General features: G+C 33.1%; 1 protein-coding gene across 1 annotated transcript in view; it reads left to right on the top strand.

The window, feature by feature from the left end:
- FBXO8 (F-box protein 8) overlaps window positions 1-14,643 on the top strand; it is a 38,636-nt gene that overhangs the window by 14,466 nt on the left and 9,527 nt on the right. The window contains exons 2-3 of the mRNA XM_016200288.2: window positions 1,188-1,524; window positions 4,638-4,764. Coding sequence (XP_016055774.1) covers window positions 1,196-1,524; window positions 4,638-4,764 — 456 coding nt within the window. The 5' untranslated portion in view covers window positions 1,188-1,195. The remainder of the gene's footprint in view (window positions 1-1,187; window positions 1,525-4,637; window positions 4,765-14,643) is intronic.

Raw genomic sequence — 14,643 nt, 5'->3', positions numbered from 1 at the left:
TGTTCCTAACAATTTTCAAAATTTCTGGTCACCCTCACACTTTGTTTCTTGGTTTTGTTTTGCTAGTCGTTACTATAAATAGCTAATTAAAACAAAACCGTATTTTAAGATCAGGTTATGCTATGAAATTTAGTTTAATGATTTTATACAAAAATCAGTTTTCCCCAAACTTTTGAGATACACGCAGTCAACCTGGGTTTATAAAACAAGAATTTTTTTTTGGAAAAGAGATCATGAAAGTAATCATTTATATTAGTTAATGGCTCTTCCTGATTTCGGTTTTCTCAATGAATTTATTTGCTTAGGAATTTACTTATTTTAAAGCTAAGATCAAATAGAAAGTCTAGGCCATTAGTTTTCTATACATTTGTATACAATGAAGTCCAGTATTTATAACCGATAAGTGTGGAGCTGCTCTTGTTAGAGGTCATTTGGGTGGCAGTGGGGGAGACTGGGCATACTCTCTTCTGTCTTTTCCCAGTTATCTCTGAGGAATCCATAGGGCTATATGGAGAAGAACTGGAAAATTAGTCTAAATTATGATTTTTATGTAAAGCAACAACAAAACTAAAACAGTCATTATTAAGCTACTTATCATGGAGCTCTAGGTGTCTAATTTATAAGGTTTCTGAATTAGACTTCAGGGCCTATGTTACATTTTATTACAGTCTACAACATAAATGTAGACTGGCAAGAATTAAACTAAAAGCCTGTTTCACAGCTGTTATGCATCTGGGAGTTTGGTTAAAAGGGGCTAGCTTAGCTTAGCCTGAGTTGTGATAAAAAGCAGGGTCTAGAGGCCTTTTAACTCAAGTCCTGTGCTCTGATCAGAGCTCTGTTTAATACTGGCCCATAAGTCCACATAATTGTAATTTGTAAGAGTCTTTAGGATACCAGTAACTTTTAAATCTCACCATGTGAAAAATTATTATGTCACCTGTGGACTTTAAGAGTAGTTAGCAAACTGGGATAAAGGTGATAATCAAACCAAATATTTCTGGAACTTTCTCTGTCCAAGTTTTCTACGTATGATGTACCAGCTCTTCTTTGTAATATATTACTCCTTAAAATGCTTTAATGAGGAATGTTAATCTGATAAATTAAGGCTTCATGTGAGAGTTGTCGTACCACTGGGAAAGGCAGGTTCCTTTTTAGTGTAAGCTTTTTACATTTTGGCTTTCTCCCAGGCTTGCAGATGGGTCAGGGGCTGTGGAGAGTGGCCAGAAACCAGCAGCTACAGCAGGAAGGCTACAGCGAACAAGGCTACCTCAGCAGAGACCAGACCAGGAGGATGGCTGCCAGCAGCCTTTCTAACGCCAGTCATCGTAAACAAGTCCAAGGAGGCATTGATATATATCATCTCTTGAAGGCAAGGAAATCTAAGGAACAGGAAGGATTCATTAATTTGGAAATGTTGCCTCCTGAGCTAAGCTTTACCATCTTGTCCTACCTGAATGCAACTGACCTCTGCTTAGCTTCATGTGTTTGGCAGGACCTCGCTAATGATGAACTTCTGTGGCAAGGGTAAGCTCAACTCAGATATCTCTAAACAATCATCTTAACTGTTCTTTTTATACTAGTTATATATGTATTATGCAGTATTTCTTTCAACCGGGGCTTGTATTTGAATTGCTCTTTATTAAAACCTGGAAATACAAAGATAAAGTTATCATCACAGTCAAATTTGACATTAGGAAAAGAAGGACAGCATGAAAGAAAATAATGAGTTACAGTTAGACAAGAGGCTACCAATCAAGATGCATCAGTTTATTCTAAAAATACAAGTTGTTAAATGAGAATTTATAATCCAAAACTTAGTGTTCATACCCCTGGTGTAGAATAGGCATACTTAAAAATCAATAAATATTCTTCAAATCTTATTGTTTTTATTGGTTACAGATGGAGTATGTGTATGTTTGTTTACTCATTTATATGTTTCTTTTTATCAGCGGTGCTTGTTAGCATAAACTTTAACTGGTGAATATTTCATCTGTTTTTAATTTCTTCCTAACTACTATGTAATCTATGAAGTAGGCAAATATTAGAAAGCAAAAAAATCATCTACTTACTGAACTGAATGTAGATTATAGAAATTTTAGCAGTTATTATGCCAGTTTAAATTTAAGATATAAATCTAAGAATGTTTGGTGGAATAAAATCTACTGTATGGAAACTACATTAATCATTAAATATACTTGAGCTGTGAAAATGTAACCAAACATAGGAGAATCATTGGTTTTCTAGCATTCTTTACCAAATCTTATTTAAGTCTCATTATTTTTAAAAGAGACTTCATAATGATAGAAAACATATCTTTAAAAAGTCTTTTTGAGACTTTAATTTCTAAATGAAAATCTAATTGAGAGAATTAATAAATTATCTAAGTAGACAATCTTTAGTCAAAATGTATTACAACAGTGTCATTCCTCACTCATGCTTCCTGAGGCAACAGAATTACAGTATTAATTATATAGTTCATTTCTCAACCTGTAAATAGATATAAATCATCAATATCATCTTCTCATTTTCATTGTCTTATCATAGTGAAGGTACTATGGAAATTCTATTAATTAGTAATGTTTAAAATAAATTATGGTTATTAATTTTTTTAATGATTTAGTAGTATAAGAGGAAATGAAAATACTTTAAAACTGACTCATTCTATTTATAATCTCTTTTCTACATTTTAGTATTTCCAGAAAACTTATGTTCTTATCTTTGAAAAAAAGTTTATATCTCAGCTCATCTGAATGAACTCAGCCAGAATGTAATTTTCATTTAGGATTTAAATCTGGAGTGTTCATTTCTAAAAGAAATGCTTCCTTTTTGTTTACCACATAATTATGCCTATTTTTATGACACTTGGATTTTTATTTCTTAGTGATAAATAACTTCTATTTTAAATTAAAAGATGGCTTAGTTTTTATTTTAACTTTGGATGTGTTGAATACTTACTAATTTGGGAAGTTGTGTTGCTTAATAATAAAACTCAAAAGCTATGGGACTAGAGTAAAGAGGCTACTAAAATATTGATAATTTTCTAAACAAGTTACTAAACTTACTGTTTTAAAATCAGTTATTTTATGCCCGGGCGGGCATGGCTCAGCAGTTAAGCGTAGACCTAGGATCCAGGCGATCAGGGTTCGATTCCCGGTCAGGGCACATGCCTGGGTTGCGGGCTACAGCCGATCAATGACTCTTTCATCATTGATGTTTCTAGCTCTCTCTTTCCCTCTCCTTTCCTCTCTCTGAAATCAATAAAGATATATTAAAAAATAAATAAAATCAGTTATTTTATAATAATAATGCAAGGATATAAATTAACTATTAAAAATATGTTCTCATATTAAATTAGATATTTTACCCACTATCCTCACAATTTTTGGTGTTATAGACCGAGACAGTAAATTTTTCTTGTTTTTCTGTATATTGTGTGTGTGTGAAAAGGAGGAAGTTTGAGCCAAAAATCAATAATGAATATTAGAAAGTGAAACTTCCTTAATGTTTATCTCTACAAGTAGATTTCATCATGAATTTATTGGGGCGACATTGGTTAATAAAATTATATAGGTTTCAGGTCGACAGTTCTATAATACATCATCTGTATATTGTAAACAAGTGGTGTTTTGGAACACACAAAAATCAGATCATTTTGAGACAGTTGTTAAAAAGTACATCAAAATATAATTTCATCATTCTCCATGTCTCTGGAGTAATGTGTTTATATTTTATGATCTGTGGTATATAGCCAGGATTTCTGACATTGTAATAAGATAAAACTGTAGCTTTCAAATAATAACCAGTAGCTAATGGCTCTCTGTACAGAGTTGGAAACAACCATCCCAATCTGCAGAAACAGTGTGTTTTGAAATATGAGCTGTTAGCATTTTGGGTTTTATTGAATTTTTAAACAATCATTTATCACTATGATAGTAAAGAGCCAGTGTTCTGAAGCATTATCTTAAAAACAGCTATGCTTAATGTCACAGCTTTTGATGTACATATTGAAGTTATAGCAGTACAAACAATTTCAATGTGTAGTTTGCATGTTAATATATATAGTTCAGAAAAACAAAGTTGTCCCCCAGCCCAATTCAGTTTTGTGTCACAATAGAGCACATATTTCACTTAACTCTGTTTAGCTTCTTGGATAAGATTGCAAGCTCTGGAATAAGACTCCTTGGGTTCAAGTCCTGCCTCTACGCAAATTTGCTGTGCAACCTTGGGCAACTTTTTTATTATATCTATGTTTCTTTACCTGTAACACCAACATTGTAGGATTGCTGTAAAGATTAAACAAGTTAATACTGTTGCAATGCTTCAATTAGTGTCTGACATTTAGTAAGCACTTGGTAAATGTTAGCTATCATTATTATTATGTTTATATTTAGCTTCAGTTAATATTTATGAATATTTTTCTTTGTAACTCACATTTATCAAGTGCCATCAAATTTCTAAATTGAAGGCATTTGTCTATCATGCTATAGTAAGCAAATTTTAAAAGTATAAAATTAAACATTTTAAACTTAAGAGCTATAAAATCTAATTTTATATCATTTCATGTTACTGTTTTATCATGTTTATATATATTTAACTTGGGAAATTAAATATGGTAATTTTTTTTTAATCTTTTATAGGTTGTGTAAATCCACTTGGGGTCACTGTTCCATATACAATAAGAACCCACCTATAGGATTTTCTTTTAGAAAATTATATATGCAGCTGGATGAAGGCAGCCTCACCTTTAATGCCAATCCAGTTGAGGTAAGTAAAGAACTTGAATATTTGTAACAGTTGAACTTGATTACTTTCTTGCTGCCACTTTTCAATATAATAAACTTGCAAGTAAAATAGGTCACTGCACATGCCTTTTCAATCACTGCGAAGCCCAGTATTCGAGCTATTGCTGTTTTTACCTTACCAGGTCACATTCCAATCTCTCCACCTGCTCACTTTGTATGGCAACCTCCATGACACATGCAGTCCTCTGCTGGATGATTGAAATAATACTACATTATTAGTGGAGATCATAAAATATGTTCATCAAATTTTATCTGCAGCATTTTCTTCTTTCTTTGTTCATATTTAATAACAATGCTACTACTTTTATCAAAGATAATCACAAAAGGCATTGTTCTAGTTTGCAACACCTCAAAATGTCGTTAAATAATGCCTTTAATAATCTTAATTTCATTTGACATAGAAACTGCTTTTAGATTCTGTTATAAAATTGAATAATTTTGTATTCATTATTTAATTTTTGAAAAGACAATAAACAAGCACAAACAGAGAAAAAAGTGGGAGAAGCAAGAATAACTGCTTAGTAATTAATTAATTTTTTCTTAACATAAGAATGATCAAAAGACAATTCTTTCACGGACATTGCCCTCCCCCCCATTCTCATTTTAATATATTCTGTAAAGGTTCACATTTTTAGGTAGATGTTTAAATATCTACTAGATTTATCTTAGAAATATAGTAGCAATTATACAACACTCAGAACTACTACTTCTGACTGTATTATTTTCTGTGGTAAAACTTAACTGGCAGCTATTTTAATTTACTTAATTTTCAAAACTCAAGTTTTTGTTTTATTTGTTGTGGAATTATTAAAGGCTATTTAAATCATGCAGTCAAATATTTTTAAAATATCTTAACTTTTGCTGTGTTTTAATTAGAGAAATATTTCTCCCGTGCAAAATATTAAATGAATACTGATTTTATAAATATGCATATGATATAAATGACACCATATTTTTAAAGTTAAATTGAGTTTTGTTTGTTATATATGATTACTTTCTTTGTTAATTTTTTTTTTTAAATATATCTTTATTGATTTCAGAGAGAGGAAAGGAGAGGGAGAGAGAGAGATAGAAACATCAATGATGAGTCATTAATTGGCTGCCTAGCCCACAACCCAGGCATGTGCCCTGACCGGGAATCGAACCCCGATCGTCTGGATCCTAGGTTGATGCTCAACTGCTGAGCCACGCCTGGCCGGGTTGTTAATATTTTTTGTACATGAATGAAAAATAAAATATAACGCCCCTACAAAGGTTTGCTGAAACATACACATTATCAGTTAAATCTTAACCCCACAAATATATATATATACACACACACTTAAGCCTGCTATAAATATTTAAATTAAGATATTTGTTCTGTCCTTTCACCACTGTTTATAGAGATTTTTACTTTCAATGAATAGAAAACTGATACTTTGTATGAGAATAGGATGATTTATAATAAGTTAAAGTTCAAATTATACAACTGAAACCAGTATGGTATTGATTTTTAGAAATTAATCATTTTTTAGAAGGTAAATGAGTAAACTGTCATAAACTTAGGTTTTGTAACTTGTCACTTTATTGCACATTTTTTCTGATGCCTTTATCATAAAATACACTTGTTTTTACTTTGTTTTTTATCAAACTCACATTCTTATCTATCAAAATATATAGCAACAATAAGCATGTCACCTTTTTGATCTTGCACTACGACATACCTGCTCTGTACAAGAGATTTAACTAACTACACCTTTTTGAAAAATGGCATGGTTTCAGGGCATTGTTATTTTGATTAGAATTAGGCATTACTTGATGGTAACTAAAACATTCATATGATGAACTTTATAATAAGATATATTTCACATCAGTCTCAAGTTAACTGAATGATGATTCCTGGAGAAGAACTGAAGCAGAATAAAGCATTGTTTTACTCTAGATACATAAGAATCGGGAAAGGCAGCTATTACACACCCCGTCTTATTATGCCCAGTTTATCAAGGCTTACTGGCTCATGACTCATGCTGATGTTGAGTAAAACTGTCATCTTCAATTCATATCACTTGCAAATGTTACATTCTAAGGAAAATGTAACTTGGTAAGTACTGAGTTGTAGATTTACAAAAGTCAGAAAAGTTGGATGTAACTGTTGACATTGATTATGGTAAGTAGTCATTCCTTGCTAAAGGAGTACCAATTTTTAAATCAAATTATAAAGCCATTCTTTTTATGCAAAGATGCAAATATAGATAGGCCCTCATGTACTAGAATGTGATGAATATTTTTAAATATCTAAATTGGAAAAGCTAGATGTCAAAATATGTTTCCATCTTTGTAGCTACATATGTCAGACTGTAGAGTTCTCATTATACCTCCTCTAGAGTGTTTGGAGGGGGGGCAGAGGAAAGAGGTAAAATTACTCTTTATACCTGACAAAAAATTTTAAATTTTTAAGTCAAATGTTTGCTAAGAGAGGGATTGAAGTTATTAATTAAAATAAGAGGTTTAGATCTTCAGAATTATTTATCCATCCTACCTCCCATTGTTATTGAGAGTTGGCTGTATTTTCCTTATCTTCACTCCCTGCCCTGATTTAAAGATACCCTGGACTATTCCAGATGTATTGAATTTCCTGTTCTGAAAGGGGCACATAGAGCTGCCAAAAGGCATAGAGCTGAACCATTCAAAGTGACCTGTGGTTCCAGAATTCTGATTCTGTGCTTTTATGAATATTGGTGACTTAGCAAAATAGAATTCTGCCTTTACTAGAATGAACTTAAGATATAAATGGGCAAATAAGATATTGAAATACACTATAGGCGCAGAGAAATGAGGGGAAGTATTTTAATGACTATATTTTATACTTTCTTTCATTGACTAATATAATCAGTATCAATTTGGTTGTTTATCCAAGTCAGGCCTTCAACATTGAAATCATGTAACTGAGAGATATCATAATAGATGTTTTTATGTAGAACTTCTCTGTATGAGTCATACTTTAGACAAGTCTTAGGATGACTCTTGCCACATTCTTTGAGTGCTAGATATTAGTAAGTACCTTTTGGAGGTGTTTTTTTCCTCCTCACTGGAGCACTGTCATCAGATGTGTTATTTTGGCTTAATTTAAGCCTAAGAAGTAAATTAGTTTTGATATGTTTAAATGTAAGTGGTGTTTATTTTAAGTACCTGAGATAAGATGTATATAATTGTTGAGTATTGTAAAAAAAAAAAAAAAGTTGACTTTTCCATAATTTTTAGTTCTCTACTTAACATTTGATAGCAAGCATCATTAAAATATTATCAAAATAAGAATACTTACAGCCACAGGGAACAAGATTCTCCAAAGGACATCGTTCATGTCACGGATATGGGTAACCAAACTCCACAGCAACTGCTGGCAGTGGCTCATGGGGTGGGGGAGAAGATCTGCACAGTTTGTGGTATGATTTATCTAGCACGCTGTTGTTGTATGCATGCCATTGTGATCTCAGCTGTATGTAAAGTCTTGATCTTGTGCATGAGCTTGTGTACTGTGTGGCAGGTGACCACATTCTAGTAAAGGAATGTGCTGAAAACCATCTGTTTACATTAGGCTGTATTTCCCCTGCATGTACAAGTTATGTGTGTTGATTTTATTCCACTAGCAGTATTATAATAAAGCAATTTTCTTATCCAGTATTATAATAAGGTAATTTTACTTATTCCTTGTGCTTCATTTAGTATTGAACATTTTCTTGACCTAGTTATTTTTAAATTTAGAGACTGAAAAATTAATGGTAACATGGTTTTTAACTATTATAGGTTTATTTTTGTGTAAATATGTTTTTTAAAAGTTTTTAAGCGTAATATCCTCATTGTGGTCAGGTAAAAGAAGTCTCTATTTTTAACTATATAAGCACATTTCCTGTGTTCATACAAAAAGACCCACATGCATACAGTTTTATGCATTTTGTTAGACTGATCTGGGAGAGAACCTCTTATGAGAAATATTTTAAATTTGACCTGTGCATGTGTTTTAGATAGAAATGCATAAACAAATTATTTTCAAGATAGCATATTCTTTTTGTTGTTGGAGCAGCTAAAATATAAACAGGAAATTTGTAGTTCTCCATTATAGAAAGGAACACAGGCATTTATACTCAATTCTTATGAATAATATCTCAGAAATTAAATGTTACTTATTTTTTTGCTCCAACATACAGCAGCAAAATCTTCATTGCCATTATTTCATAGCATAGCAACAGTGATGAAAAATAGCTTTTATTTTTATTGCTAGAGATAGAAAACCCTGATCGTATCATCAGAATTTACAGGTAAGCAATTCCCAAGTGTATTCTTTGGCAGTAAGATGAAGGTGTACTTTGAATAATGCCTGATAGCATAAAGAAAGAAAAGTAAACGAAAATTCCTAAATTCTTAGCTTATGTTATAAATTAAAATATACCTAGGTATAATTTGTCCTCAGCGCCCTCACTTTGCAGCTCCACTCAGCCAGTACCATGTTTTCTGTTCTGCTAGCTGCAGTACCCACATTTCCCTGTATGTATCAACTAGAGCGTTTGGGGTTTGAAGGACCAGAGAACCTAACTAATAATGGCTTAAACCATGTACATTTATTTACTTCAAATGACACCCAGAGGTGGGTATCCCAGTTATTTCAGTGATACAGTGATCTCATGGACCCTCAATGTGTTGACTTTTGCCCTTTCTTGATAACAGGATAGCTATCACTGCTCAAAATAGCTCATTCTCATGTGAAAGTACCCTCAGCACAAAGAAGGCAGTCAAATAAACTCTCCTCAAATTCCTTCTACTTATTAAGGAGAAAAAAGTCTTTTTCAGGAGCCACCAGTATACTTGTGCTCATTTATTATGAACAGAGCTGAATCAAATGAACACCCCTACACCAACAGAGAACAAAATAGAAAGGATTACATGATTGACTAACCTTAACATGATTTAGTAACTGTGACTGAGATGCTAGAAGCAATGAAAAGAGCGAAATGGCCTTTGGGCAGGCATCCAGGCATCTGCAGCATTATTTTTTACTAGTGAGCCACTTGGAAAATTTGTAATTCTACTTCCCTTATTTCTGGGCTCTGCTGGTTTAGAGGCCTTATACCCAAGGGGGGAAATATTGGCACCAGAGACACAGAAATTCAAATTGGTTGCTGAGACTACCTTCTGGCGATATTAGCTCCTTCTGCCACTGAACTAACAGGCCAAAACAAAACCAAACAAAAAGGCTCTGAGGGTAGGTAATTATGCTGTGGTTAAGGTAATTAAGCCTAATTACCAGGAGGAAATAGTTACTGGCATACAGTGGGGGAAAATAAAAGGTGGAACTCACGAGGGATGTCTTAGAGTTCCTTCTGTTACTACTATACACTATGGTAAAAGTAATTTCTAAAAAAATCACAGTAGCCCTATATAGGCAGCAGTTAAATTCCATAACTTAGACTCCTCACTATAAACCAGCTGAGGCTGAGTCTATTCCCAGCCTCAAGAGTTGAATGTAGATTATTCCAAGCTAATCATGTTAATTCAGCTGTCCTTAGCTTCTATTACATCCATTTGATCCAGTTCTGACCTGTGAGAGTGGAGGAGATTGAGTGGAGAAAGAATTTTTAGGTTTAAAAAAGAGAGCAGTCCCGTGTGTGTGTGTGTGTGTGTGTGTGTGTGTGTGTGTGTGTGTGTGTGTGTGTGCATGTACATACACACTTCTGGACATTGCCCTCTGAGGATGTAATGACAGGAACACTGACAGCCATGAGGTGTTAACAACATGCAGAGAATAGCACATTGGAAAGAAAGAATTAGGTCTGTGATGCCATGTTTGAGCCTAACAACCCTGGAATCATATTCGTTTGGAACTTCTTGTTATGCAAGGTAATAAATTCCTTTACTTTTTTTGAATTAAAGCTTCTGTTGTTTGCAATCAGAAACATCCTAGTGCTGCATAACCATCATCTTCATCACTATTACTGCTATTACCCAAACTTACAGGAGTCTGATATGTAATCCCAAACAGTCTTATAAAAATAAACATTGCTATTTCTCATTAGCAAATTTATTTTATCCCCACATTTGCTGATGAGAATTTAATCAGAGCAAAAGGAGCTAGTTGACAATGAAAGGAGCCCCTCACCAAATGTAGCTTCTTCTCTATAAGAATTGTTTACCCAAAAGAGCTAAAATGCTCAAGTTCATTGGCAAAGTCCCTTTCCCTGGATCAGCATTATAGTCAAAGTGCAAAACTGTGCCTCTCAGGCACTAAATATTATCCTCTGTCTAGCTAAGTTAATACTGTCAATTTTGTTATAACTAGTTAAGTCATACTAAACTGGAGCCCATTTACTTTTTCAAGGACAACATGATGTATATATGGGTATGTATGTGGATGTCTGTCTACCTCTTTTAAATCTGATTTATATGCGTTGATTTTATGGCTAAGAAGGCAACTTTATCCTGTGTCCATTAGGATAAATATTTATTTAATTTTTTGTTTAATTTTATTCTACACTCTGTCCTGACCATCTTATGTCATGACCACTCTCTCTCCCCCTCTCTTGTCTCCAAGAGTCATTCTAGCATGTGGTTTAGAATCCGTCCACTGAAGGATGTTTGTAGACTCAACTTTTTAGAAGCTTCAAAGATAAATCTCCCAGGCTATTTTCTAGCCTTAGTCTAATTGAAAAAAAAGATTCAGGCCTAGAGTATTCCATAGTTTATTCTTCAATCACACCACCTGATGGATTTTGCTTTTGTTTTACTCAGTATGCTATGGAGTGTGCTATGGGAAATACTGACTTTTGTCTCATTTAATGTGAACTGTCTGGGGTAAAGGTAAACTGGCATTAGCGGACAATGTGTTGATCTAGGAGTATGAACTAGAGGAAAGAATCTAACCAGAATATTTTAGCACCACAACATACATACTGCAAATTTTAAGGTGTAAAATGCTAAAATGAGAAAGATTTTTTACTTTGTTTGAATTATCAATTTAGTAAATGTACCTACTTTGCATTGTATTAATATTTTAAGTGCATTTCAAAGAAAATTTTGTTTGCCTTTATTTCCTTTCATACCATATCTGACCACCTTGACACCTCTGAAATGTTCTTTATTAGCTCATGTGACCACAGTATCAGTGAAACTTGACATTACTTTCTAGATTTAACTTCTCAGCTTCAGTGTCTAAGCTATTTGCCTCTCCTTTGTCTTTCCTCAATTTAGCAATTGTCACTACCAATGTCACAGTAGATGTCACTCCAAAATATAAGTGTTTTATCAAAAATCTAAAGAAAATTATTTTCTCAATTCTTGAATGTCAGCAATTATACAGCATCCATCAATTTAATGATAGCTTTTGAAATGTGGGAGTATGAAGGAATCAGTACATTAAATGCAGTTTTTTAACCAACTAATTGTAGTATACACCTATACATAAGATTATATAATTTTCCTCTATGATATTGTAAAGTTTAGAGATGCTTTTGTATAATCAAAGTCTTAAGATCTTTGTGAACCAGTTTTGGTCATTAGCAGTTACCTGTATCATCAATGACATGTTGGCTTTTATTATTTGAACTGGTGGCTCCAAACTTTGAGAGTTTATAATTTGAGGCAGTTCATAGTATACTGGAGTTTTGGTCCAACTTACAGGTCTTTGTTGTTGTCATTTTTCTTTTTCCCCCCTTAGCCAAATTATATAATCCTTAAAAGTTTACTGCTTCTCTTGAAAGTCAGCTGAAATCTGACAGATTTGTACAGATAAACTCAAATGTTCATTCAACAAATATTAAGTTTCTCTCTACTTATTAGTCATATGGCTTCCACCTGGGGCAAATTATTTAAATTCTCTGTGCTTCTGTTCCTATATCATCGTGGTGTTGTGAAGATTAAATGAAAGAGTGTATGTTTAGTGCTTCTAAGAGCTTAGTACTTCTAAGTGCTCATCACAATGTAGCTTTAAGTTTATATTACAGGTACAACTACAGCTGTACTACCAGAGGCAGCCACTGCTCTAGGCTTTGGGGGATTTTCCTCTTTTGGAACTTTTGGGTTCTAGTAGATAAATATTTGACACTTGATAATGATCCTTTATGAAGTATGTATTGAGCACATCAACATCTCTTAGCTTTCTATGGTGATACTCTTTGCCTTTTATTTCATTTCCTGGCATGTGTTGAGCAATCTTTTGCATATACAGTAATTTATGTTTCAGTGGTGCTACTTAGTTTAGTCTTTTTGAGGACATTTTGAGCAATAATTAAACATGTGTCCTGACTGAAATGGTGGTAGGATGGACAGATACTTTAATTACATGAATAAGTGTACACACTTGCTGGCTGTGAAACTACCGTTTAAATCCCAGCTTCTCTGCTTTTCTACTCTTAAGATTTAGGGGTTTTTTTATGCTGTTTTAAAATTGTTTAAGAGCTGTTAAAATATATCTATGAATGTACATCTTAGAATGTGGGTAATATGATAAAACTTTATCTAAGTAGAGTTAGTCATTTAAATACATGCACACATACACACGCACATTGCAAATGAAATTTTTGTGTGTGATTTTTTAAATTAGCTAACATTGGTGTTCAGATGTCTCACTCATTAGTTTGAAATGTTATTAATCATTCCTTAACCTAATAGTTTTATATCCATGTTTTGAATAAAATGCTTTATTTTTCTAATTTTTAGACATATTAGAGATAGATGGGACTTTTTCACGAAGCTTACCTCAGCTACCAGCAACTTTGTCAAAAATAATTGTAATAATGATTGCTATATTTAATTATTAGTAGTAATTTGTCAGTTAGGAAGTACCTTCATATTTATCACCTTATTGCTCTGTCCCAATCATGGTGTGACTCTTTTGAGGACTATTAAAACTCACAGATGTGGCCCTTTTTCTATTTGAAGCTATTAGAACTAATTAACATGGGCTTTTTATTATTATCTAAAACCTTAGATACTGAAGTTCATGTTATTTTGTCTAATGTCATTGCTTTCTCTCCTATGAAAAGAATTAAGAAGATCTGTCCACCTCTCTTCCATTTTCCCTGGACTCCATCAGAGCGGATTTCACATTTTTCTTTTAATTTTCTTTGAGCTCCTTTATGTGAGATTTCCTATTGACTTCTTCTGGCTGCAAATAATCTAGGGTATATATGTGACTGTCCTCAGTGATTCCTGAGCATTGTGCACTTTAATATACCAAAAAGTTATTCATAAATTGTTCTTAGGAGCTTAAATCCTTGTGAATTCAAACACAGGATATTGGCACTCTGTTCTCTCCACAACTGTCACTTCTCTCACATAAGTATGAACAGTGCCAATATCCTGTAGCCAATTTCCTTATGCAGTTCTTGAAATTGGTCAGAACATCACATTTTTTCTGGAACATAAGAGCCATACTGTTAGTTTTGAGTATGGAATATGGAATGAAATCAGTTTATTTATGTACCTTGTTTGAAGTCAAGAGGATTTAAGCTCCCAAGAAACTTGCCCATTTTGTAATCTTATGCACTTATTTTACTTCAGTTAAAAAGCAAGGTATTGCTATTTATTTGCAGAATACATATCCCTAGGTGAATTTTACCTATTCAAGTTCTATGTAGGTTTAGTTTTGTTTGTTTTTTATTAATGACAGAGCACATGTCATATGATTAAATAGTGAGGATGACAACTGCTGGACTGAATAAAAATTAGTAGATTTAGCATTTTTTTAGCAATTCTGAAAACACTATAAAAAAGAAGTAGTATCAGCAGTCATCTTAATCATTGATGTTGTTATTTTCACACAATACAATGGGAATACTCCTATTTGACCTGTAGAGGGCTGTCCTCTGATGTG

Source organism: Miniopterus natalensis, chromosome 4 (genome assembly GCF_054644295.1).
Source record: "Miniopterus natalensis isolate mMinNat1 chromosome 4, mMinNat1.hap1, whole genome shotgun sequence".
Taxonomy (NCBI): Eukaryota; Metazoa; Chordata; class Mammalia; order Chiroptera; family Miniopteridae; genus Miniopterus; species Miniopterus natalensis.
Note: the sequence above shows the minus strand (reverse complement) of the source record. Positions and strands in the feature narration are given on the sequence as shown.